The following is a 27238-nucleotide window of genomic DNA, read 5'->3' on the forward strand; positions in this document are numbered from 1 at the left end:
AATTCATGCTGAGGGAAAATGGACCATAATCTGCCACGCTGGTCCAGTGCAGGTTGGCAGATCGACCGTATTCAGCAGTCAGGGGCTTGAACCGCGGTCAATTCAAAGAGTGTATGCTACTGCACTCCCGCTCCTGACCACTCAGCTACAGAGGCCATACGGAGGTAAAAAGGTATACAAATATTAAAATGTAAAAAGGCATATAATTACATTAAATACGATAGAAAAAGTTTATTTATTAAAAAAAAAAAAAACTAAAAACAGCTTGACACATCGTTGTCGTTGTCAGAGTTCTGTGAGGTGTCACAGTAATCGGTGTTCCTCCAATTTATGTGTCTCGTAGTAGCTGCTCTGAGTGTCTGTCACTTTTGGTTTCAATTAAGGGGTTCCCAGAACGAAGCCTCTTAATCGATTTCGGGGAATCTGCTAACTCACTCTAAACCTTTCTATACAAAGAACGGCGGAATTTTCCCAATGGGTTTCTCATTTTGTGAATGCATTATCAAGAATCTTGGAGTGGGATCTGACGGTACTTAAGTTTATAAGGTTTCTTTGCTGCACTGACATTGTCTGGTTCTAAGGTTTGGTTTACAGATAGAGACCAGGTTGGAGCATGGAAGAAATAATTTTTTCATTATTCATAATATGTTTTGTTTTTGTTCAGTGCCCGGGCTTCCCACTCATCACGAAGTCGAAAAAAAATATGTATATATATTATTTTTAGGCCACCCGAATAATTAAATTTGTCTGCCGTGCTGTGTGTCTTATGTCTGTTAATTGCGTGTGTTCTATGGTCAATTTGTCTGTTTTGCTGAACGAAAAACCCCAGTTTCTGGGGAAAAACCTTGCTATCTATGCATCACGGAGTCCAAATGGGACGCACGCTCACTGCCCGGAAAGCAATAAATGCGCTGGGCAGTGGGACGCCAGGTTAACCAGACACTATACCCCCATCGCCGCCAGCCTGAAGCTGGCGGCGATGCGGGTATAGTGTCTGGTTAGCTATCCTGTCCCTCGGACCATGAGATAGGGGCACAGCATTGACACAGCTGACCCTTGTAGGCGAACCCACTAACCGATTGATCCCGGCCGATAATTCCAGGGCCAAAGTGGTGTGTTGAATCTGGGCCTCCTCAACCACCAGGATCCTCCCTTTTCGAATTTCCACTGGTCGCAGAATACTGTAAAAACTTCGGATTCCTATTAGCCTGGAACCTAGGCCGCGGGCGTTAGATCCCAGTGATGCTAATCTGGAGAGTCAGCAGCGTCACTGGGAGGGCCCTCACCATGTACAGCTGCCCATGTCGAGGGGCTGTTTCCTTTAAACACCATCTTATATCAGAGCCAAAATTAAAAGATACTCTGGATTGGTGGCTAGGATCGCTAGCCGGGAATGGGAGTTAAACCAACGCACCCTGCCATTGTTTTATAAAACAATCTTTCTATCGATCATCACTTACGCCTCAGCAATATGGTTTTCCAAAACAGCAACTGTAGTAAACCGACGTATCCTAGATGCAACGCAAAGAACCATCCTACTGACACTTACACATACTTGTAGAACAACCAGTACTCACGCACTGCAGGTCTTGGCCTGGGCTCTCCCCCTTGACTTAGAGATCATGCTCAGCGGAATGAACTACCATATAGAGAAAGGAATCTCCTGTACATACCATGGCTATACTGTGGACGTTAATGCACCACGAAAAAATGAAAAGATAAGACCCCAAAAACACCTGATGCAAGTTTGGCAGGAGCGCTGGGCTAACTCAAACAAGGGAAATATCACCAGGAAATTTCTTCCGAACATCGACAGGATGTACCCCAGTCCTCCAACTTCGTTTAAACCTGGCTTATACACCACCTATTTACCGACTGGACACGGGGCCTTTAAAGCCAAGCTGACAGCGCTGGGAATTGAGGAGGATCCGAGCTGCGCCTGTGGGGAGCACATTATATACGATTGCACACATTATGAGGACCTCAGGTGCAGACTGATCACCGCGATACACTACCTCCCCAAGACCCTGGAATCACATCTACTGGACTCACTAGAGGAATATAGGGCACTAAAGGAATATGCACAAAAACTATTTGCTAGGCGTAAAACACTGATAGCCATCAACAGAAGAAACAGATTAAAAAGAAAATGAGACACGAACACACGTTTAGAGTACTCAGGGAGAGCCTCCCTCAGGAACCTGCTCACTACTAATAATATCTAATACCTAGCGAACGCAAGAACAACCCAATGGTGCTGCGGATCTTTCCATGATGAAGAGAACCACAGCCATTGGTAACGGACTAACAACGGACCTGACCAGTGTTCATAGCTGAGGACAAATCTGGATACTAAAGGCTACCGATGACAGAGAAGACTGACGAAGATATAGAAACTTCAAGTTGCCGCCTTGACAGAGCCATATTGGCTCAGGGCTCTGCACTCTTGTGCGATGCAAGCCTTTTTTCTCCCACACCCGGCGGGGGGAAATGACGGCTTGCTGTCTCCTCTCTCCCCTGTCACACCATTCTTTCCCTCCGGTGGAGCATGGGCAGGCCTCACTGAATAATAGGGGGTCACCTACCCTATCGACCCTCTTCTTCCTATTTCATCCCCAGCCTTCACTCTCTCCTCCCAGCACTTTCTCTTGTACAGCACATAGTCCTACACGACCAAATTTAAAATACACCAAAAAAAATTTCGCCGACCTTTTAGGCACTTCAAAAACAGGACTTCAGCGTCAAATCCCATATTAGCGCTTTAATGTAAGTGAACTAAAATTAACCGCGGTCGTTCCAATTTTATTTTAGGTCCTAGCCACTAAAATCCCAGGAAAGTAAGTGGCAGGACCTGCCAGAGTACAATTGACTCACTGGTAACTCCCAGCTAGTCTCCACGTTGCGAGGTATGGGCAACGTCGGGTCCCATTAGGGGCCTGGCAGCCAATAAGCCGGATAAACAATGGGCACAACATATAACATGACCTACACACTTCTAAATCTTTGGTTTTGACAGGGTACTGTCACCGATACACAGAGCATTCACGGAGATGGGAGAAATCCCAGGAGCCGCTAGACCCTCAATATACCTCATACCTAATGACAGCGGTCACGATAGTACCTGTAAGTGCCTACAATCCGTCTTCCCACACCGGGTGGCAAAGGTCTGTGTTTGAATTCGTCAATAACGCAAGGAGTTTTTACGATTGCAGTTGCAACAGGTGCCTTCGTGACCAAGGCATACAGCTTGGTCCGGGCATTACAATCCAATCCACAAACACAATTACAAAATCACCAAAATGCACTTAGAGAATCACCTTCATGTCGCTTTTTACGAAATTCCGATAAATCACAGAAGAGCCTGTGACCTTCTTGCTTTTCAGTATAAGCATGAAGTCCCACATCATTGAACGTCACGTCTTTCTGCATTGCAATCCTCAAGTCTCATCTTGAACATTCTTTAATTGTTCTCTGCCTAATCTTTCGTTTTCTATTAGGATTTTTCCTAATCTTTCTTTTTCTGCCTAACTACCTGATTCCCTTAAGTTTTCAGCAAACTTTGACAGAATCCCCCCTGTACTTATTGTTAGTTTGGGAAGATAAGAAACAAGAGTGGTCTGAACACTGACTTCAGAAGAACCCCACTTACTGCTTCAGGCCACTTTGAATAATAGCCATTAATTACAACGCTTCGTATCTTGTCCTTCAACCATCCTCTAATCCATTGATGAATGTTCCCTGTTATTCCGTCCTTCTGTAATTTATTCATACAATAATCCCTCATGAAGCATCGTATCAAAATACTTACTAAAATTCAGAAACATAATATCAAAGCATTTCATCCAGCCGCTTTATAACCTAGTCATAGTAAGTGGTCGGGAATTGCGTCTTTAACAGTAGATGCCATAATTTTACAATCAAAAAAGTCAAAATCACTGTCTATAATTGCCTGCCACTTCATTAGATTCTCTCTTATAGATTGGAGAAATAGTTGCACTTTTTCAATACATCTTGGTCCGGGCATTACAATCAAATCCACAAACAAAATTACAAAATCACCAAAATACACTCAGAGCATCACCTTCGTGTCGTTTTTTACGAAATTCACTTCCTGCAGTTACTACTGCAGGAAGTGAAATATTTGTATTGTTGCGTTTTTAATTTAATAAACGTAATGCTGTTAAAATAAGGTTAGATTTTCTATACAGGGTTAAAGAACAATTGGAAGTTTGTTGCGTAAAGTTTGATTGACAATAGTTGTCAGTCGTGAGTAACAGAAACCAATGACAGATGAAGTCATGAAGCGAGACTGTCAAGTTACCATACCGATCTTCCATACCTATAGTATGGAAGATCGGGACAGTCGCCGATCGAGTGTTCCCGTGCCTGTATTTTTGCCGTCATTAGAACGATAAAAAAAATAAAATAATAATAATTAATTTTACTTTCCACAGGATCATATGATAATTGCTGGTCTATGTATTAATCTCTTCTATGAGGCTGGTAAGAAGTTAAATCTGGTTTGCAAAAAAGTTCTTCCGGGGTTGAGCGTTAGTAGAGGTCTTCGGCGGCTGAGCGTTAGTAGAGACGTCGTTTTGTGTTCCTTTCATGCAATGAGAGGAATACGTGATAGTCTCGCAAGAGTGAAACTGAACCGGAGAGCAATCAGTGAAGAACTTGTTGTTAAGCATTGAGGGTTCAGCATAATAGAGAAGCCACCGTATGGCAGCTGCCAATGAAGTTCCACTACTTGCAGTGATGCTGGCGTGTGGTGGCGAAACGTGACGAGCAATATTGCGTTCTGGTCATTTCCATGACGCAGGTGTCATCATGGCGAAGGTTTAGACCATCGTGAGAGATGCTAATTTTGACCTACTAGAGGACTATAGTGGACATAGTGTTATTGTTATGCGCTTTCTGTGGTTTCCCACAAATTCGCGTTATGTACTCTGTGAACATTGCAAAGCCAGTCGACGTGGGTTGTGTAAGAAGTGTGTTGTTTGACTGGCCTCTTCGTTACTCGGCAGCGCGATCACCATGAAGGAGCCTCACAACATCCGTCCACTGGCACAAGGAACCGGACCAGGGAGTAGAAAAACATCTGACGGGCCGTTCACACTCTTGCAGAGCGAGAGTGAAAAGTGGCCAAGGAAAGAGCAGAGAAGAGACAGGAAAGTCGAAGACAGCGGGGGATGGCAAAGTGTAGGGCATCTTCCAAGCGAAAAGGAGCAGGAAGAGTGCTAGGTATAGTTTGGGGTGGGAGTCCTGGAGGAGGAAGAGGTGTGGGTAGGGAGAAGAGAACAGGTAAAGTTCAAATTAAAAAGTCACTACTAGAGGACTACTCGTTGTTCAGAGTGATCAGTGAAATACGAGAGTTTCTTCGCGTGTGTATTCAAGTGGTTGGTACACAGAATTGTGACCTACTAGAGTGACTATAGTGGCCTTTAGTTCGCAATCCCGTTTTTTGCAACCGTTGCTATAGTAATTCTGCGAATTACGACAGGAACTGTTGGTCTGGATTCGTGAGCTTGTCCAGATCGGAATTCCGTCTATAGCAACGCAGCGAAGCCTGCCTTGCGCACTGGAAGGCATTCCGAGACAGAGTTACTTTCGTCCCGTCCTGGTACGATATCTATTGGGATGAACCCTGTGACCTGGGATTTGTCCGGGTGGGCAGATCTTCCTTTATTTAAAGCATTTCCGTGACCTCCTCTTATTATTATTATTTTATTACGAGTATGCTGCTCCACTATTCGAGTATTTCATCTTGTTATGGAAGGAGCATTTCCGTGCCGTCCTGCGACTATGTCCTAATATGAATTCTTGATTATTGTAGATGTCTCCATTCTCGTAATATTCATCTTAGTGTTGAGTAAGCATTTCATGTCCCCTTCTTGTTCTAATGTTACTTCCCCTCGAATGTGGTTGGTTACCATTATTATTATCTTCCATCTTATTATAGAGTCAGTATTTGCATGCCCTATGCCTCGTGGTAAAATGATTCCACTTGAAAGGAAGAGCGAGGTTTGCTATGAATGCATCAGTGGAACCATCCGCATAGTTTGCCCTGGGGCAACGGGAGTTCATTAGACTTGAATATTAGGAGAATTATATGTTACATTTGATGCTCCACGAAACCTAAAAAAAGAATTTTCGATCAATTCCTATGCTGCACAGCGAAATCGTGAGGGTGATTCCTTCCAAAATATTAGGGTTACGTGTTTGACAATGAGAAAAACGGGGCATTGTAAACGAAGATTGCCTCCGGACACGTGAATGAGTAATTCCTCAGCTGAGGATTATCCTGAGAGGGGGAGACAACCGGCAACCCCACTACAATGAAACTAGAATAACACAGCATTGTGGAAAATTTTATAACATGAACCCAAAAAATTATCAAAACCTTTCTTGATATATGTTTGTTCCTGATAACATCGAGACGTGCAGCTACAAAGATAAATTGTATAATATGGTAAAGTCTTAGCCAGGAGACTCAATTACTGTGGTTAAGACTCCACAGATCACAGCATCATTCGTATTTGTCAACTCTCACCGAGCTGTCAGAATCTTTTTCCTGTACATTTTGTGAGTAGAGGAGTACAACTTATTCAGGTCTGTGTCAAGGCATTGTGCTCCAGCCAGCAGAGGGTTGAGAAGAAATAATTAATATAATATAATTAATAATAAATGAAGTTAATAAAGTTCAAGAAGTACCTCAGTCCGTCATAATTTCCCTTCAAGCCCTGGTACTGCAGGTGCACGATTTCCAATATACGAAAAAGGAAGTAAAGTCCCCATAATGGGACACCAAGTCTTGCTTGCCCATTCAATTTATTACCCCTTGATTCGGCTAAAGATCTTTTCCACCTTGTTAGAAAGAACAGCACAGATTTTTGGATTTTTGTTTTAGGATTACAAAAGTTCAATGTATTACTGAACAAGGTGTAGATAATCATTTACAATGCAATTTCATAAGTATATTCATTGTAACATTTCATAACACCTTCCGCAGCTTTGAATTGTTTTCAACAAATCAATTCGAAACCACATATTGAAGAATACCCCTCCAACTACGTTTAAAATTCTTGTAGTGACTGCTTATCTTGGTAAAAATAAGAGGGCACGTTCCTTATGAAAATCCATGAACTTTTTGCTATTTTTGACACGATATAAAAATGTAATGACAAATTTGAACCTTTCTTTGACATTTTCATTACCCGGTAGAGACATAATAATGCTTTTTGATTAAATACTTTAAGTTCGAAAAATTCCTCTATATTATGTAGAGAAATATAAACTTCTCCACAAAAATAACAGAACAAAATGTTTTTCATTAATATTTTATTGTGAACAGTCACCGATGGCGAATATTTGATATAATAAGCATCTCGGCATGCAAATTCTGAGTATCGAATAGAAATCAATCTACCATCTTACAGAGAATGTAAAAACACGGTTGCGACCACATCACTTCATTCCCAACCCATTTTTTGGCTTGCTCAGTGGGATAGACACATCTCCGGTACTCAGGATGGAAAGTCATTGTCGTTTAAATGATTCTTTGAAATGGCAAGCAGTTGGACGACTTGAAGCCACGCAATCGCAGGTGGAGGTAGTACGTAGTGTGGTCTTTGAAACTGTTCACGTATAGAAGCAGCTTCAGGAAACAGGAACCGTTACAAGGAGCTAGCCAAGGTTGCACTAGGGCTGCATCAACCAGAACAGACAGCTATCTGCCTCTAGCAACAAGACGGAACGCTACGATGTCCTGTCATAAACTGTCTCTTGAGGTTGCTGCGGCCAGAGGTGAAAATATTTCCAACTCAGTTCAAGTGGACTCTACGCAAAGAAGCCAGTGCTTCGTATCCATTTAACCAAAACCACCACAGAGCTCGTCGAATTTGATGCCATGAACATGTGACTTGGAGCCGTGACAAATGGGGTACAGTTCTATTGTCTGAGGAGGTCCAGCTTAGCCTACAAACAGATTCTACACGATATTTCATTTGGAGACAACGAGGAATGCGGTACCATCCCTCCAACATCAGAGAAAGGGACATTTACGGTGGAAGGGGTATTCTCGTGTGGAGAAGAATAATGATCAACGGCCGCACCCTCTTCACGTTTTTAATAGGGATACAGTAACTGTATCCATTTCATCGTTTTTCCCCTCCATCTCCTCATTTCATCGTTATTCTCTGGTACCACCACACAAAAATTTTGTCCCGCTTCATCGCAAGCTGCACGTGTTACACCACGTTTTCTATGTGTTCTGTTAATTTTGTCGAGCAGATGCATATATTTAAATATGCAGCCGCTCTTATTTAAAACCGAGTTGCAAAGCCTTTATCAAGGCTTTGCAACTCGGTTAGGAAAACTATTACGAGTTTTCCTAACCATGAAAAAAAATTTTTTTATTTTTTATTTTCTATAATAACGTAGAAAAAATTGAGAAACCTAAAATGATTTTCGTTAAGGAAAATAACGGGTTATTAAAATAGAAAACATAGATTAAAATAAAAATAGCGTGAGGTAAAATATTGCATGGTCTTGAAACACATTAATTCGAAGTAATAATTTTTACATATTAAAGGGAAAAATTGTCTTGTTATAGAATTTATGCTTCCGCTGCTACTGATAAATCTGCAATAATACTGTTCCTTAATAATTGACGTTTACAGATTTAGAGTAATTATAATCGCTCTTTAATTTGAATACTAATAAAATTATATAAAACTTGATTTGTAAAACAAGTAGATTGCATCTTTAAAAATTGTGTTATATCTATTTTAAAGAGAAAGAAATGTGCGAAAAAAAAGAACGGGAACAAAATGAAAAGCAAAACATTCTGGATTCGGTAAGTAATTCAAAAGTTTTCTTAAATAAATAATTTCATATCTCTTTTTATTTCTTAAATGTGTGTGAGCGATCTCGAGGCAGACTATGCCAACCTCGCCCTCGCTGTATGTTTGTGAAGATAGCTTACTCAGCAAAACTGATCAGTATAGTGCTTAATATGTTTCCCTATTATATGGTGTGGGGTAATGCTCGTTGTGCTCTGTGATCTGTCTGAGTCAGATCACGATCCTAAAGTTAAAAAATGATTTTATTATCAAATTGGTAATTGGTTGATTAGTTAACTAGTCCAAGTGTTCATGAAATGTCTAGCCAAGATGCCCAAACGAATACTGTGAATGCTGAAAGGAATCCCTTGTCGTAATCTGCGCAGTAGGAGACTTGCGTTACATTCCTGTTTCCAGTCATTTGCGAAATTCAGATGTACCTGCCAATGTCATTATCAGCATCACAACAGCAAGTACATCCTTCGTCGAACAGAGCAAAGAACCGCAGATATCCTAAGATCCATGCAGCAAAATAAACCGCATGGATCTTGCATGAAGTTACATAGAGACAGTACAATTACCAGTCCATTACCCCTTAAGTTTTTGCAGTACAAGGAACAGCACAGGACTTGAACATTATCCCTCGTGATGGTGAGCTTGGTTGTATGCAATACATCCTGTTTAATGCCATACTGCACAAGAAACTGGGCGTTTCTTATAGAATATAGTTCCACGAGAAACAATGTTCCCTATCATGGAATATTTTCTCCACATCTGGGGCGGTGCCCCAAAAACATCTCTCAGGCTTATGGACTCCATTCAAAAGAGGGCAGTTAGGTTAGTTAATAATCCATCTCTAACAAAGTTTCTTCACTCTATGTCTCATAAACGTTCTGTTTCTGCGCACACCTTTTCTATAGATACTTCCATGGGCAGGGCACATGTTCTTCTGAATTGGGTTCTATAACTCCCGCTGTCGCTTCCGAACCAGTCCGAACACGTGTCGCAAACAGTTAATATCCTTTTACTGTCCAACTTCAAACTCACAGAACCAACTTTTCTTCTTCCTCATTTATTCCTTCAACTTCTGTTTCCTGGTACAACCTCCCCTCATTCGTATTTCCTGAAAATTACATTCTACAGAAATTTAAGTGTAATGCTAACAAGTATCTTCTTTCATCTTCCCAATAACCCATGCCCGGTACTAAGTACTATAGGTTGTAATACCTGTCGTTCTTGGGATTATCACAAAAAAAACTCCACCTTACCATGGAATACTGTTCCCACATCTTGGATGGTGCAGCAAACACTCAAGCTTCTTGGCCATTCAAAAGAGAGCAGTCAGGTAAAGATAATGGCCCATCTCTTATAAAGTCTCTCACTCTTTGTCTCATAGACGTTCCATTTCTGCTGCATGTATTTTTCTATAGGCACTTTCACGGGCACTATTCTTATGAAATGTCATTTATAAATCTCCCCACTCTCTTCGAAAACAAGTTCGAACACGTGCTGCAAACTGTCAGCATCTATTCACTGTTCAGCCCGAGAATCACAGAACCAACTTTTCCTTCTTGTTGTCCTTCTACTTCCATTTTCTGGAATAACATTCCTTTCCATACATTTCCCGAAAAATACAGTCTATAGAAGCTTGAAGCTAATGCCAACAAGTATTATCCCTTTTCAGCTTTCAATCGATACACGATGTTAAGTTCTATTGGTTCTAATAACTTTCGTGTTTGGCATTTTCTTAAAAAAAAAAAAAAATCCCATTCAGTCAGGATTAGCTGTGTTACTGTTTGAACTTTTTCTGTGGTCGCTACTTGCTACTCCCCCTCTCAATAATGCGTCCTTTTGGCTGTCCCGCTGGATCATGCTGATTGCTAGATTACCCATGTTCAGAATTTGCATTGGTCCTCACTCGAAGCCCTGGCGAAACGCTCGCCTATTTAAGTCGATGCAAACGGTATTTGTGTTTTAATCTGTCGCAAAGTTTGTTGATCGTTTGCGGAGAATCATGATATTTATTTTATCTTCTGTTAACCTCAGGTTGACGTTTGGTAAGAGTATTTCTCTTAGAATTTCTGTGTGGAAGTTATTGGTGTTGAAATTTTTGCTTGGTTGGTCATCGTAGTTAAAATTTCGGGTTTTTCCGCTCTAGATGGTTTTAATTCAAGTCTAACGATGTGTGTTCGTTGTCAATTTGTTATGAAACTAATTTACGCCTTCTTCCGTGTTGAAACAATCGTATTAAGGAAGCTGTTTAAGACATCCACGATTTCTGTTTAAATCTGGATGGCATTCCTTCTTTTTGTGTCACGATGGCTTTATGTTAAATGTTGCATTTAACTGCTTCATTTAATTTTGTTCCGATTTGCTGGTATACTTCCAGAATTATGCTTATTCCGAATAATGCTTAGTTTTTTTTTTAATTTTTTTTTGAAAAAGTCTTACTTATACCTTTGATGGGACTTTTTCTTGCTGACTATTTAGTACGTTACTGTTTACTTCAATGCTTAACGCGCCTTAATTTTCTTACTGGTAGAATGTACCAGGCGTGAAATTCCAATAAAGCAGTAATTTATCGTACTTCTCGCCTTTTCCGTATTTTGATGCAGTATTAATTTCTGCGCTTTTAGAAGTCTACTGAATTGTACATTGGTGTACAGAGTTGTATTGGTAATATTATTTACTCCGATGTTTTTTTAAAGATTTCTGTTTTTCTATCGGTTTGAATTCCTAAAGGTAGCTCGTGGTCGGCCTTGTTTTTCGGTTTCTTTGCTGTGTAGCAATTCTAGTTTATGCTGATACCGGTGCGCGTTCTTCTGTGCATGTTTCCCTATAAGTAAGTTTAATCTAAAATCTTTTTTTCTTATTTATGAGTGTTTTTACTTTAAATATTAATCCACTCAGAACAAAGTTCTTTACTTTAGATTGTCGCTCGCTGTTTTCAGTCTTGTGGATTTTTGCTGTTTTTATATTCGTGATCGCTGATGATTACGGGTGTTCTTTTTGATGATAACTTATCCGTTAAGGAATACTTATTGCTTTGAGGGTTAAATTGCTCCGGTCATCCTGAGATTTTAGGGTTGCAAAGACCAAGATCTGCGCAAATTATATGCAAATATTCGTAATATACATGGCCGCTTATGGAGTCATAGCCTGCTCACCCGCTGCAACATAAAGATGGTGCTAAATGCAGAGTTATAGTTACTGCTTTAGTGTACTGTACTGTTCTTCCTCTTCCCGCAATACAAAACGAGTGCTGTTCTCTTCTTTTGAAGTGTGCCATGAATTTGTGTGGGACTGACCTTTGGACCTTGAGACTTGGAGTCGACCTGTGGACTTCATGGCATGGCAAGGACTCATCTACCTGCAACGCTATGTCTTTAATGACTAGTGGAAGCAAGACTAGGTCACTAATGCCGCTATATATTGCTCAAATCTGTACGAATATATACTTACGTAATTCTGGTCTCTTCCGAAGAGTGATTCTGGTTCTACTGTTACAACATTTGGTTTTCAAGACCGATTGTAAACTCTTCTTAAACTTGTCTATATACTACCTTATGCATTCTTTATTATTTTAATATGGTAATAAAGTTTTATTATATATCCAGCATGTTTTGTAACTCTAGAAAGCAGTTTTTACAGGTATACATCAAATCTTCTAAAAGACAGTATTTTTCTAAAGCCTAGAAAACACCCGAACAACAAATATATGTGGCTAAAACTGGTATTTAACTTCTGTATTATTTTATGTTGATAACGGAATAGAACGTACCCAAGTTATGGGTGGCTAACTTGAGTGGCAGTTGACCACCAAGCAGGAACAACCTCAACTCTAGGTCTAAAGTTTAAGGATGTATGAATAAAACTAATTTGATTACCCTTGTTAAGGCGTAATCGAATTTTATCCAACAAATTTAGATGGAGTGAGCTATCCAATAAGATTATTCCGAGCAATTCAATTGTAGCATTTATAAGTCCAGGTTTTGTCCTGAATACCAATCTTGCAATCGTAGTACACAGAATGAACCGTTTATTAAAACTGTAAATGTTATTCTTCGGAGTTTTCGTCAAGAGCAAACAACAATATCTTCTCACAAACTTTTAATCTACAATGTCTTATGAGGAGACATTTGTAGACTGCTGTTGGATTTCCTTCCCACTTCAGCGAGATGATGCTTTCAGTATTGAGTTTAACGAAATATGAAAATTTTATTGCTTTCATAAGTTAATAAAAGATAAATGTATCCACCAGCAATCGAAAACATGATTAGCTGAATGAATAAAATTTAGCTCATAAACTGAACTGTTTCCCGTTCTTCTATAATCATATCAGCAAAGTATAAGAATGCTTGGCGAATTAAAGTAACTGCAATTTTCAGAATACAAATTATAGGACTCTCAGCATGGGCATTTCTTGGTATGATTCTTCACCAAGGACAATTTGAAAATACCCATGATTCAGACCGCACTGAGATTTTCCGGATTAAAAACAACCCGAAAGGGAGGAATACCGCTGAACTAAGATGCAAACAAAATAATGAATGATTTCTGATATTTCCGTAAAGTACTCTTTTAGCGAAAGAGGCAACGTACTCGAATACGCAAAAAAAAAAAAGGTCCGTTGGTAGCTTGCTCCATCCAAGTCCATAACGAAATCTTATATTTTTCACGTAGAAACTGTCATTGTCGATGTGCTTACTTTTAATTTTCACAGTTGGCTGCCACCCCCTCCCTCAGATTTGTAATGCAGGTAACCCAGAATGTGTATAGAATCCAAGTTTATAATGAACACCAATATTTCAATCAAAATACACAATTGAACGTTTAGTAATAATGCAGATTTTAATTGTTTCTCGTTCGAAACACAAGTTGTTGGGTTGATTCATAAACTTCATGGTTCTGCTTAGCCATCTTAATAATATAGTGCTGAGCAAAACACAGAAGTAATACAATATGCGGTAGATGAATTGTACACGTATGCACACTCCCACTGTCTTTCTATTACTGAGAGATGGAAGGCAGTAGAGGTTAAGGTTGGACATGTTAACTCTCCCCTACATTATCACCACTAATGAGCACATTCAAACGTTATTTGAATGTAATACAACAAATCAGGCTGTATCTGCTTCCCTAAACTAAGTGTTTACTTATCGTTAACACCAGTAAACACAAAAATCTATATACGTAGAAGTTGTCAGAAATTTTCGCATAATAAAAGTTCCCTGCAAACAGTTGATGTATTGGCGGAGCAAAAAAGTGACGTTGACCAGTATCAACTAACTTGAGAACAAATGGGCCTGTTGTACTGGGATCCACGGTGAAATGAAATAATGGTAACGTATAAATCCAATAAAATATCTTTAATTATAAATACTTTGTAGCTTTCGAGAAAATCGTCTTTTTTTTTTTTCCAACAGAATTTGAACTTAACAGATACAGTTATATCGTTCAGTGAGGCTTCCGAAGGCACATTATTCAATCATTAAACTGGCGTTCATTGTTGCTGCACGGACATGCGCAGTTTTTCTCCAGCGTTTGTCGAGGCATAGAACGGTTGTCTCTAAGATGGGGTGTAGTCTCATGCCTTTGCAGCGGTTCATGGCTCTCGAATTGTTCAATATATTGAGTGACTCTAACCATAGGCAGTGTCAGGAGTGGTCTATTATTTCATAGTCTCGCTTGGGATTGTGGTCGCGGCAACAACGAAAATTTAAATAGAGGCCAACTCCTCAACAGCGAACACCCACTCAACTGACACGACTTCCTTCGTCCTGAAAGTGAGCAGCAAACAACTAACCATGGAGCAGCTCAACGCCTTGACCACCGGTATGAAGTTCGCCGTCGTGCCACCGATCACATAGCTCGCTATGGGAGTAGAAGTAAGCATTACCAACATTCCTGAAGAAACTGCTAATGAAATCCGCTTCAGAACCGCCATCCTCCGTAGCACACGGCCCACTTGCTCAAACCTTAAGCACCGTCAGCAGGCCGCCCTTTTTATAAGAAAGGACAACCCCATCGTCGTACTTCCTGCTGACAAAGGACGTCAGACTGTCGTATTAGACCGGTCAGCCTACCGAGAGAAAGCCCTGGCCCTCCTACTAGACCCCAGCGTATATGAGCCTGTGACAGATCCACCCATTAAGGTCTTAAAAGATCTGGAGTCACGCGTCAATAAGCTCGTCCATGCATGGTTTAAAGAAAAAATCTCCGATCCAACTCGGCGACTTCTTCATGCCACGGGCTGCCAACTGCCACAGTTTTATGGGTTACCAAAAATCCATAAGCCAGGTGTTCCTCTCAGACCCGTAGTGTCCTGCTGAAATGCATCTATGTATGAACTGTCCAAGTATAGTGCACGTCTCCTCTCACCACTTGTAGGAAATACCACGCACAGCGGCGAATTTATTCGCCTTATGAGTTATTGTACGTGTCAAGCAGTCTCTTTCTCTACGCAGCACACCATATAACACTCAACACAATCACCTGCACATTTCTTTTTTCTTATAAGTTCAAAGTTAGGGGTACGCTTAATTTTTCTTTAAGTTAATGGAATTACAACTGTTGGTGATTCAGACTTACTGTCACATCGGGAGTCTGCTCTCTTTCTGACCTTGGGGACAGAGGAGATTTCAGCTTGTGTGATAAGCATACTGTCTATTACGAAAAGTGCAAAACTGTCAACTCTTTGACAGTTACGCCTCGTGGATGCGCGACGCTGTTTGTTGTAGTTTGTAGTTTGTTATTTGGTTTTAGGAACATTAGCAACTAAGGCCATATTGTTCCGGGGATATGCGGTGGTAATTCACTGACCTTTCCGCATTTGGTGGTCACGGGCTCGAACCCCGGTCTAATCAAGAAGCGTGTGCTACGCTTCCTGGCGACCTATGCGCGACGCATGCCTGATTCTACTTTTTTTAGCTGGGGCGCTTCTTGATTAATGCTGTTAACTGCGATAACAGCCTGACAGGTTTTGTATCCCCCTATATAGGAATGGACTGGTGTGTGACACTCGGGAAGGCTCAAAGTCGGGAATGGCTAATATAAGATTGTAGCTCGCACAGGTGGCAATCAGTTTTTGAGCGTCTGCGACGAAGAATAGGTCGGCCTCAAGGTTTTCTGACTTCGGACGTGGAATTATTGTGGTAACAAGACGTGTATGTGCCAGTATTTGAACAACAGCCCAGGTGGTTAAGTGTCCCCCGCTCTGTGGTGCCATGAGTCTACCGTGATTGGCTTAACAGCGGTGGAACAAAGAGCTAAAGGTCACATTTGTGGTCGAAGACCGTGGTGATTGTCGTGTGTCTCGTAACACAGCAGCGACGCAGTGCAGTGGCCCAGCTAACAACCCAGTATAACATAGGAACAGCAAGACTAGTATCTACATGGACTATAGTACATAGTGTTTATGGTTAGGCGGTACCGCTGGTTTTCCACAACTCCGCGATCCGTTCTCTTATGTTGAATACGGTAGCCTGTAAAGGTCAGATAGCGAGAGTGATATGTGGTTTACACAGTGTAGTGTAGGGTTATGCTTCATCTGGCCTTTTAGTTTAGGGGCTGTTGGAACGCCACCGAGCCCTAGCTACCATACCATGTGCGGCGTGTCGAGCCAGGCAGTAGGGATGAAATTATCTGGCTGCTCTAACCATAGCACAGCCGGAGCTTACCACGGAGGGTCCTAAAATGAAGGTTTTGTTCGAAAGAAGCGCGTGGGTGACAGTTCTTAACTTGAAGGAAAGATGAAGAAGGTGGATGAAAGGAAGACATCCATCAGGAATGTAAAAGAATGCAGCATAGCAGAGAGACCCCTACAGAGGCACCCCATCCTCCACAGGGAAGGACTGTTAAGAACAGCAAAGGTATGTAGGGTGGTAGGGCTCAGAAGAAGTGCTTAGATCGGAAGTGAAAACGGGGAGTGGGCAATTCTCAGGGTGTTTAGGGATTAAAGTCATAGGCAAAGAGTACCCTATGTGGAGATGGGACCCCATGGATTATGTCCCCAACCATTAGTTCGTATTGGCTGTGGCAGGCGACGCCGTCACGGATACCCATACTCACTGCGAGACACAAGAAACTGCACCTTGTGTGGCAGATCAGCACTAACACGTGAATACCGACATGTGAAAATAATCTGTCACCTGGTGAATCCCGTTTCCGACAATGTCATGCTGATGGACGTATCTGCATTTCGAGAAAGCAACATAAGGCCATGGCAATTGAATGCATTATAGGTGTTTAGCAGGCTGGAAGCGATAGTGTTATGGTCTGCAACCTGTTTTCGTGGCCTATCCTGAGTTACCTGATACCGTTAATCAATAGCTCGATAGGAACGCCTACCTTTCTATGGAGTTATCATCACGGACATGGCTCGCTTAATGAGAAGCTTCATCCTTTTGGGTTGCACAATACTGAATCTTGCTTCTACAGTTAAAAAGAAAATTGGAGTCACGTTTTATTTCTGATCTTCTGACTGCCTGCTCAGACTTTTCACCTGGACAAGTCTCTTCTTATCCTCCAGTATCGGTTAAATTTCTCTGCCTTGAAAACCTTCTCTGCTGAGTCTTCAAACGCAGAAAAATTATGTATAATAGCGTAAATATTGTGAATGTTAATGTTGATAACTTTACTAGAGCAAGTGTAAAAGGCTATTCTGTAAATAGCTAATTATAAATTGTGATTTATTTATTATTTAGTATTTAAACCATGTTTGAACAGACGTTTCTTTAGAAATTATGTTTGAATTTTATACATCGCTTACCAAAGTTGATAAATACTTCGTCAAGTTGGACAAACTCCTCTGTGCAAACGTTTTTTTCTTTCTGGAATAGGCTTCCAAAGATTCTCCGTTCACAACTATTGGCATTGTACTCCCTCCTGTAGGTGTTGGACATATCCCCACGGCGACAGTATGTCTAAGAAAGAACTGGCCTACCTTCCCGTGGTTAGAGACGAGTACCCGGAAGCGGGCGTCCAGGTGACTCTTGTTTCTGCGTAGCCAAGAGGCTAAAACGACATATCAACACAACACACACTATTCACGCAAACCTACGATACTAGCATGCCTGGGCTTTTTAAAGAGTTTTTCTATCTGCACAGTGACCCGAGGTGGAGTTGAACAGAAGTTCTGGGTGCCGCCCTAGCAAAATAAACATATCACTACTTTTCTATGGTCGCCGACGAAATACATCCCATTCGTGATGACAGTTTATCCTGACAAATGCAGTTGTCTAGTATCAAGAAGACTACGCGCCAAGCCGGTTTCAGGAACACGACATTGAATTCTTCGTTCTCCCATAGCTGCCCAGCTCAACCGATCTCAATCCAATTAGGCATGTTTGGGACCTACCACCCTGCAACACCTTGTGGAGTCCATGCCAAGACGTACGGTCTGTATTATGCGCAAAAGGTAGCCTTCCCACCACGAGGTTTCTTTTAATTTTCCTGTTTTTATAAGGGTTTTCGGACCATCACACGACCATGAAGTACTGCTTGTTTAAGATGAAGTTTTTCAGTGGATGTAGACACCAGATTTCTCTGTCCCTGGTGAACTGAGCTCAGATTTCAGGTGCAGTAAGTCGTCGATTGCGTTTAGAAATCAATGTTATGGTCTTATCTTGGGCTTCCGTTGTTATGTACGGTCATCCTGATCGTGTTTTTCCTTTTTTTTTATTCTTATTTTTATGAAACCCCAAAGGCGACAGGTATTATAACCTAGAGTACTTAGCACCATGCATGCGGTGAAGCATTTAGCATTAGCATTAGCATTAGTAGAGGCATTTGATGCAAGAAAGCAAGCTTATGCAGCATCAGCCAAAAAAAAAAAAACCACTTCCACTTCACCCCTCTGTTCGTTCAAAATACCTGTCCAGCTGAGCCTTAAACTTATTTAGGCTATCAACCTCCACCACAAGGGATGGAAGTCTGTTCCACCAACCAACCACCCGCTGGCTAAAGGCAAATTTCCGCACGTCTATCCTACATCTGTCTTTCCTCAATTTGAATTTATGCCCTCTCAGGTGATTTTTCTGAGCTAGAGGAAGAATCCCATCAGCATTGAGCATGCTTAAACCATTCAAGGCTTTATACACCTCTATCAGATCACCTCGCTAGTGCCTAGTCTCCAGACACTGTAATTTGCAAAACTTAAGCCTTTCTTCGTAAGAGCACCCCTTTGTTCCATTCACTAATCTTGTTGCCCTTCTCTGTACTCGTTCCAGCAGCTCTACATCCTTCTTGAAATGAGGCCTCCAGACCTGTATACAGTACTCTAGGTGTGGCCTGACCATCGCCTTATACAATGGAATAATCACCTCCTTATCCCTGCTGGAAAAATTCCTGTATATCATTGACAATACTCCATGAGCTACTCTTGCAGCCCGTCTGCACTTCTCAGAGAACTTCATATCTGCCTGCACAACCAGCCCCAAGTCCCTTTCATTCTCTACCACTGTCAGTGTTGTACCACAGAGTTGATACGTTGCTCTGGGGTTGCTGTTTCCCATGTGTAGTACTTTACATTTGTCAATGTTAAACTTCATTTGCCACCTCTCAGCCCATCTGCTCAACCTTTCCAGATCCTGTTGCAGCAGCATAGTGTCAGTAGTGTCCTTGACAACCCTGCCAACCTTTGTATCGTCTGCAAACTTGGACATTAATCCCGATATACCATCATCAATATCATTTATAAATACAGAAAACAATAATGGACCCAACACTGAGCCCTGAGGGACTCCACTAATAACATTAGTCCACGATGAGCAGTGTCCATTGATTACCACTCTCTGTCTTCTCCCCCTCAACCACCCCTTTATCCATAGCAGCAATTTGCCTCTAATGTCACACTGCTCCAATTTGTGTAGCAGTCTTCCATGTGCAACAGTATCAAAAGCCTTTCTAAGATCCAAGTATATAATATCAAAGTTATTCCCTGCATCCAGTTCTTTTGTGACTGCATCATAGTATCCAATCAAGTTGGTCAGGCAAGACTTCCCCTTAACAAAACCATGCTGTGTCTGAGCTATAACTGAAGTCTTGTCTAAATGATGCTGCAGTGCTTCTTTAACCAGTGCCTCCATTAATTTTCCTGGAACAGAAGTTAAGCTCACAGGTCTATAATTACTTGTGTCAGCCTTTGATCCTCCTTTGTGAATTGGGGTCACATTTGCACATTTCCAGTCTATGGGTACCTCCCCTGAGTCCAAGGAAGCTCTCATAATTATGGCTAAGGGTTTGCTTACTTCCTTTGCTGCCTCCTTTAATATAACTGGATAGATCCCATCCACCCCGGGTGCCTTTCTTGTGTTTATCTTCAACAGTTTCTCCTCCACTTTACTCCCAGTTATTTCAAGATTCTGTAGCTTACTGCTAGAGTTGAATACACCTCTGGCATTCCCCTCGCTGAATAACTCCTCATGTGTGAATGTCGATGCAAAATATTCATTTAGTTTGTTAGCTACCTGAGCAGGATCATCAACACTTGACCCATCAATATCAAGTGGACCAATCTGATTCATCCCTTTCCTTCTAGGGTTTACATAAGTAAAGAACTCTTTGCTGTTTTTCTTTGCATCCCTTGCCAAGGATTTCTCGTAATCTGCCTTCGCCTGCCTAACCTCCTTTGTAACTTGGTTGCATATCAACTTGTATCTATCATAGGCTTCTGTGTCATGTGTTAATTTGTATGTATTTTTTCTTCTCTGCTATTTTTTCTGTTATTTTTTCTCTGCATTTTTCTTCTCTGCTACGCTTCCTGGCGACCTATGCGCGACCTATTAGTTCATCTGACATCCATTTTGGCCTAAACCTTGAACAATATTTCTTAGTTGGTATGTAAAGCCTAGTAGCTTCCAAGATAAGTTCTTTGAATGCTTCCCATTTTGAATTTGCTGTTGGTAACATCATCAGTTGGTCCCACTGTATAGAATTTAAATACTGTCTCAGTCCATCGTAGTCGCCTTTACGGAAGCAATAACCCTTCCCTTTACCCCTAATGGTAGTTACCTCTTTGAGTAAATCCCACTTCAGCACTGTGATCACTGCCACCTAGTGGTTCATTTATCTGCAGATTCTTAATGCATGAAGAATCACTGCTGATAATCAAATCAAGAGTATTTCTCCCTCTAGTTGCCTCCCGAACATGCTGATGTAGAAAACAATCATCCAATAAATCCACAAAAGCCCTGCTAGTGTGTGAGTATCCAGCCCCCAAATTCCAGTCAATATCTGGGAAATTAAAATCTCCCATTATAAGACACTGTGATTTACTGGCCCACTCTATTTCCCTGTATAGTTCCTTATTATACTCATCAGAGCCATTAGGCCTATAGCACACTCCTACTCTCAATTTTGATCTCCCAATGTTTATGTCACACCAAACTGACTCCACACTGCACTGTCCAGCGATGTCGACTGGCTTCACTTCCTTGGTTTTTATGTGTTTCTTAACTAATAGCATAACACCTCCCCCCTTCCTATCCTGTCTATCCTTTCTGTAGACGTTGTACTCCCCAAATTGCAGTTCCGCATCCCTTATATCTGTGTGATACCACGTCTATGATATCCCAACAATATCTGCCTTCGATGTTTTGAGCAATACCTCAAATTCATCAAATTTATTTACTAAACTCCTAGCATTGGTGTACACGCAAGTATACCTGCACCTGTTTCTATTCTTAGCTACCCTAACACAACCCATGTGTTTACTTGTACCGCAATGGCTCCCAGCAGTCTCTGAAATACCATGCATCTTGTTTTTCAGGCTTCTGCTCATTCTAATAGAAGCGGTGCAAGAATCTCTTTCACCTCTGCCAGTGGCTACTGTCAATCTATTGGTCTTTGTCTCCCCACAAGCTAGCAGTTTTCCGACCCACCTAACACTGCCTCGATAGCATCAGCAAATATTCTTGCACCCTTTCTATTTAAGTGTATCCCATCCCTGTAGAAGCAATCTCTCCTGTTAACAAGTACAGTCCAGGCTGAAAAAAATTCTACCCCTTGAGCCTTGCACAATCTTTCCAGGGCCGAATTGATCGACAAGGCTCTCATCATATATTCCCTCCTATCGTGTCTGGGCAGAATTGCAGACACTTTCAAATTCAACCCAAATTCAAGCTGTAGAAGATGAAAGAATACACTTGTTGATATTAGATTTACTAGAAAACGAAAATTGAAGAAATAAATGAGGAAAGAGTTCTGTGAGTTTGAGGTTGGACTATAAAAGGATGCTGACTGGTTGTGGCACGTGTTTGGACTGCTTTGGAAGAGAGAGCGGGAACCTATAGAAGCCAGTTCAGAAGAACAGTGCCCATGGAAGTATCTGTAGAAAAGGCATGCAGCAGAAACAGAACATCTATAAGAGAGAGAGAGAGAGCATTAATTAACCTAACTGTCCTCCTTTGAATGCAATCTAGAAACCTGAGAGAGGTTTTAGGGGTAAAACCGCTCCAGATGTGGGAACAATGTTCCATGGTAGGGCGGATTTGAGATCTGTACAGAGTGAACAGCTGTTTGGAAGAAAAGTAACGAAGAGAGCGAAACAGTAAACCCAGTTTTTTAGATGCAGAGGAAGCAATATTTGTAATGTGCTTGTGCAAAGAGAGATTAGAAGTCAGGGTAATCCCCAAAAGAGATATATCATCTTGCCTAGAAATCGGAGTGTCATCGAAGATAAGCATACCCAGATTTCTAGACAAGATCACATATCTCTATTGTAGAATAATCCCACTTTCTAGAATATTTTCGAATCATCTACAACGTGTTCAACCTCATCCAGGAATGTTCTACGATGTTTACCGCATTCGGAAGTCTTCTATACTTTTCTGAAATATTCTATAAATTTCTTAAATATATAATTTAAGTTTTTTGATTTTACACATAACAGAAAATATTTTAACAAATTTAGTAAATAATTTCGTCCTATTTTAATGATAATAAAAACAAACTGTGAAAATTAATAAAAATTAAAGGTGATTCCAATCTGTTATGCCAGAGAATATATAACAAAAAAAAAAAAAAAAAACTTGAACACGTAAAATTGATATCAGGCTACAGTCGGATTAGAATTGGAACACACTGAGAAAGATCTCTGTGGAAGAAGCCCTTGCAAATGCCTTCTGTAAGCATACCCACAGCTCAAAATAAATATACATTCTTTCTAATTCGATTCTATTTAGTTAATTTTTCCTCTGATATGCCTTCCCCCAACTCAGGGAAAGGAAGAGCTTGTTTTGGAACTTATGATTTAGTTGAATACGGTACACTTATTTCCTTGTCCCCCTCTTCAATTTGCTAGGCACCCGGATCTCGTCAGGTCCTCTGTATCCTGATCAGTAGCAATTAGAACAAAACAAATATTAAAATTTTATTTTATGTATTTATAGCGCAATTTATTTCATTATTATTTTTTTCTTTTTTCGTATTGCTCTGCAGGGTAATGAGTTAGCTACTATCATCCGGCAGAAATCAGTTGGAAATCCGAAGAAAGATCCAAATACGGGTGAACTTGTTAGAAATCCTAGGACTATGTCGGATGTAACTGCAACAGTAAGTATAATTTACATTTCGGGATCGTTGTCATTATTGAAATCGCCCAAATAATAATATCCATTCTCGCTTTTTTTTTTACCGAAGAGCAAAAGGAGATGCTGCCTTGGACAACTACAAAAGCAGGAGCTCATAATGCAATACACAAATAACACAGTTCGATAATTATGAACAGAGTCGTCTATAATAGACTGCTAAATATACAGTATAATGAAGTTTCCATGATTGTTGTTAACAGCCTACTTGCATTAATAATCAAATTATCATCTTGTGTTTCCATGAAATTGATATTTAACAATACCAATAAAAATGTATCCGAAAAATATATCTGATGTGATTAATCGCGAATATCTCAATAACGTCCTTTCAATATACATTATTAACTTTTCTTCGGAGTAATTTTATGTTTCTTTTCACTCGTGTATCTTTGATATTTGGTGTAGTAATATTTTAGCTCATGTGGTTGCTGCTGCCATCTACCGAGTGATCAGTTAACTAACACAGTAGAGTGTTTGGAATTCTGTTGGGCGACGCGTTTGGGCGATTAAGTATATCTTTTCTGTTAGCGCTTGCTTTCCAGAGTGAGAGAGCCTTATAAGTTAAGTTTGTGACTTTTGTGCTCAGTAAAGTATAGATTGTGTCTCCTTTTTATTTTGCGAAATTGTGAAATTCTTCCACGATAGAGAAGTGATGGTATGTGTGTGGATGTCCACCGAGTGTATATGCATGAATTCCATCATCAATAACTAGTGAAAGTAATCATATTCATAATCGCGTTTCCAGCTTTGTTAGTTGTGAGCAATACGATTAGGGGTTGGCCGCGACCGCAGCACAAAACTCCTGCTATGGGCGAAGTGTTAGAACTGTTGGCACGTGTGTTCACATGTCAATTAACATATTTTGAGGTCGCAGGACACGGTCTAACTCACTCCTTCCTCCATATGAAGCCAGAAGACTGCGACCCTCGACTAAAGGAGCTTTTAAGGATTTCAGACCCATTAATGTTTGAACTACTTCCCATCAATGGACCGAAACATGATCTCATTACCCAGGTCCCTTGTCAACCCCCAACAAATGGTAGTCGGGCAGCCTCAGTTGCCATATCGCAATATTGAACATTGCTCATCTCATTCTTGGGCAGGGATGCACTTCTTTCTTCTGTGTGTTGGTCCTACATATTCGATCAAAATGATTTTTATAGATAATCGCTGATCGCCAGTAGTAATCTCTCTCTCTCTCTCTCTCTCTCTCTCTCTCTCTCTCTCTCTCTCTCTCTCTCTCTCTCTCTCTGGTGTTATTTAAATCTAATTTCATACAGTAAAAGTTTATTTTCTTGACTCTTTTTAAAGAACGCTATCTAACGCCTATACTTTTCATTCGATGGAAACGGGAGGCTCCTTAAATTAGAGGAGCAATTGGAAGCAACACGTCACTTTAAAGTTACAGAAATGTTTAATCGGAACTGAGTAATTAAAGAAATTTAAAAGAAGGCAGATAAAATTTAAGCACATCTGTTTTCTCGATATGCGTGTTGTTTGGTTTTTTAGGAGCATTAGCAACTAAGGCCATATTGCTCCTAGGATATGCGGTGGTCATTCCCTGACCTCTCCGCATCCTCCCTATTTGGTGGTCACGGGCTCGAATCCCGGTCTAATCAAGAAGCATGTGCTACGCACTGCTGCTCCTGGATACGGAGGCGCCATATGCGTGTGAAGTTCTATCCTAACTTCAGTATAAGTTGATTTTGGCAAATGGTGTCATAAAACACACGTGAATGTTAATTTTTTATTTATACTTTTGTGTAACAGAAAATAAGTTACAGGTATATAAAGCGATCTCGATAATGTTGTTCATTGGGATCAGATAAAAAGTTCCAGTGTGTTACCACCAGAGGTGATAGATTTTGTTCACCAGAGGTGGAAAAAAACCCTTTTATTAAAAAAATTCTTTAATAACACATGGCTTAATGTGTGCCACAGTGTGAAGAAAATCGACACTTATGGGCTTTTTCACCACGTAAGCTTTTCTTTTTTTTTCTCCTAACCACTTGTGGATTCTTTAGGCAGGAAGTTAAATAAAATGATATAAATAAATTAAAAAAAAAACCCTTGTCACCGGGAAGATAATTTACTAATTTAATAAACTAACTGAACATTAAACTGGAACCTCATTTTGATCTTTCTAAACTGACCTCCACGGATTTCTGCGATCCACTTGCATCAAAAATAATGGTATACCTCCGGCTAAAGAGAAATAACTATTTTGCATATGTTTCTAGAAACGCTAGATGTGTAATCATAGTACAAACTCCTATACCATTTATAACACGCATTCTCAGATATCACTTTGCACTTTTTATATGGAATAGTATATTCTATAGCTAAAAATATGGCTAATAAACAAAATAAGCTAAACTTCAAGTACTATATTACTAATTCTTATTTAAAAAAAAAAAGTTTGTTTCCTTTTATCGATTAATAATAACTACTAATTTCTTTAAATTGAAATATTTAATATAATTTTAAATATAATTATAATTAATAACCAAAAATATAAATATAATTATTTCAAAATAGAAATATATGAAAATTTGACTTTAATGAAAGATATTGCCTATTATGTATATTATAATGTGTAATGTATTTAATTTTTAACGTTTGCTACTATAGTACTAAACATTTTGAATGACTGATATTTTTGTGCCTTTTAGAGGCTGGATATACGAAGAGCGAAATCTCAGGAAAGTCTAGAATATCACAGCTACTTATCGAAGCAGGCCGCGGAGAGGCAAAAGGAAAGGAAACAGCAAAAAGAGAAAGAACAACAGGCTACAGAGAAGGTAAAATTCATGAGAAAGTTTATTTTGTGAGACTATTTAAATCCGTTAGAGTCACTTAGAATTATTTATAATAATTCAAAATTAAAAACAGAATATTCTTTTCCTTTTTAATATTGCAACTTGCCTTTTGCGAGTTGAATTCCATTTTGCATACTGTTATAATAAGAGTTAGGACTAACACTCTTTCATGTGTCAGCCTATTTCGGGCTTAGAACATATTAGATCGATCCTGTTTATTAGTTTTAAACCTTCACAATCTCTCCCCAAAACCTGCTAACTGAATATTAAACGATTTATTGGAAGGAGATCAGAATTTTTTAAATATTAAAACTTTAAAATATTAGAATTTAAACTCCGACTGGAATGCCATCATGATGTTCTCTTTCAGCAGGCGAGGCAGCATTCCCCAATTTATTGACTACTTTCGATGGATTTGATAAGAACAATGATTTTTATCTTTGAGTGCATGCAATGTGAGGCAAGTGAATATCGAATCCAGAACATTAATTGACCACGAGAAGCATAAATAAGGAAAAAGATGTCTATAATTTTTTGTCTGTCACATTTTAAATCACCGTGCTTTTTATATTATTCATGCCTGTGTATCTTTTAATATAGGCAACATCCTGTACGTTATATTGTTTTTATCCTGTACGCAACACTGTTTTTATAAAAAATTCAAAATGCCAGGTATAATATCTGTATAATTATATATATCGATATTTTATTATTTTACAATATTTGTAAAGAATAATGTAAATACACGTGTTATTCTAAAGAAAAAAAAAACATTTAATTATTCAAATTCTGAAAATTACCTAGTCTGTAGTTTTCAATACAGTTTATTTTCTCTCTTTTCGTATTTTTTATATTTTTATTCACATTTTCACTATATTTTTAATTCATATTTTTTACATATTTTAATTCATATTTTTATATATTTTAATTCATATTTTTATATATTTTAATTCATATTTTTCATTTTACATTTTTTAATTCATAT

General features: G+C 39.8%; 1 protein-coding gene across 4 annotated transcripts in view; it reads left to right on the plus strand.

Moving 5' to 3' along the window:
• Positions 1 to 27238, plus strand: part of LOC150088314 (uncharacterized) — a 112640-nt gene that overhangs the window by 60734 nt on the left and 24668 nt on the right. For all 4 annotated transcript variants that reach the window (XM_090370706.1, XM_090370707.1, XM_090370708.1 and 1 more), the window contains 3 exons: positions 8796 to 8857; positions 23283 to 23396; positions 26107 to 26235. In XM_090370706.1, coding sequence (XP_090226832.1) covers positions 8796 to 8857; positions 23283 to 23396; positions 26107 to 26235 — 305 coding nt within the window. The remainder of the gene's footprint in view (positions 1 to 8795; positions 8858 to 23282; positions 23397 to 26106; positions 26236 to 27238) is intronic.

This window comes from Mastigoproctus giganteus, chromosome 3 (assembly GCF_048544385.1).
Source record: "Mastigoproctus giganteus isolate SK-2022 chromosome 3, ASM4854438v1, whole genome shotgun sequence".
In the NCBI taxonomy this organism is placed as follows: domain Eukaryota; kingdom Metazoa; phylum Arthropoda; class Arachnida; order Uropygi; family Thelyphonidae; genus Mastigoproctus; species Mastigoproctus giganteus.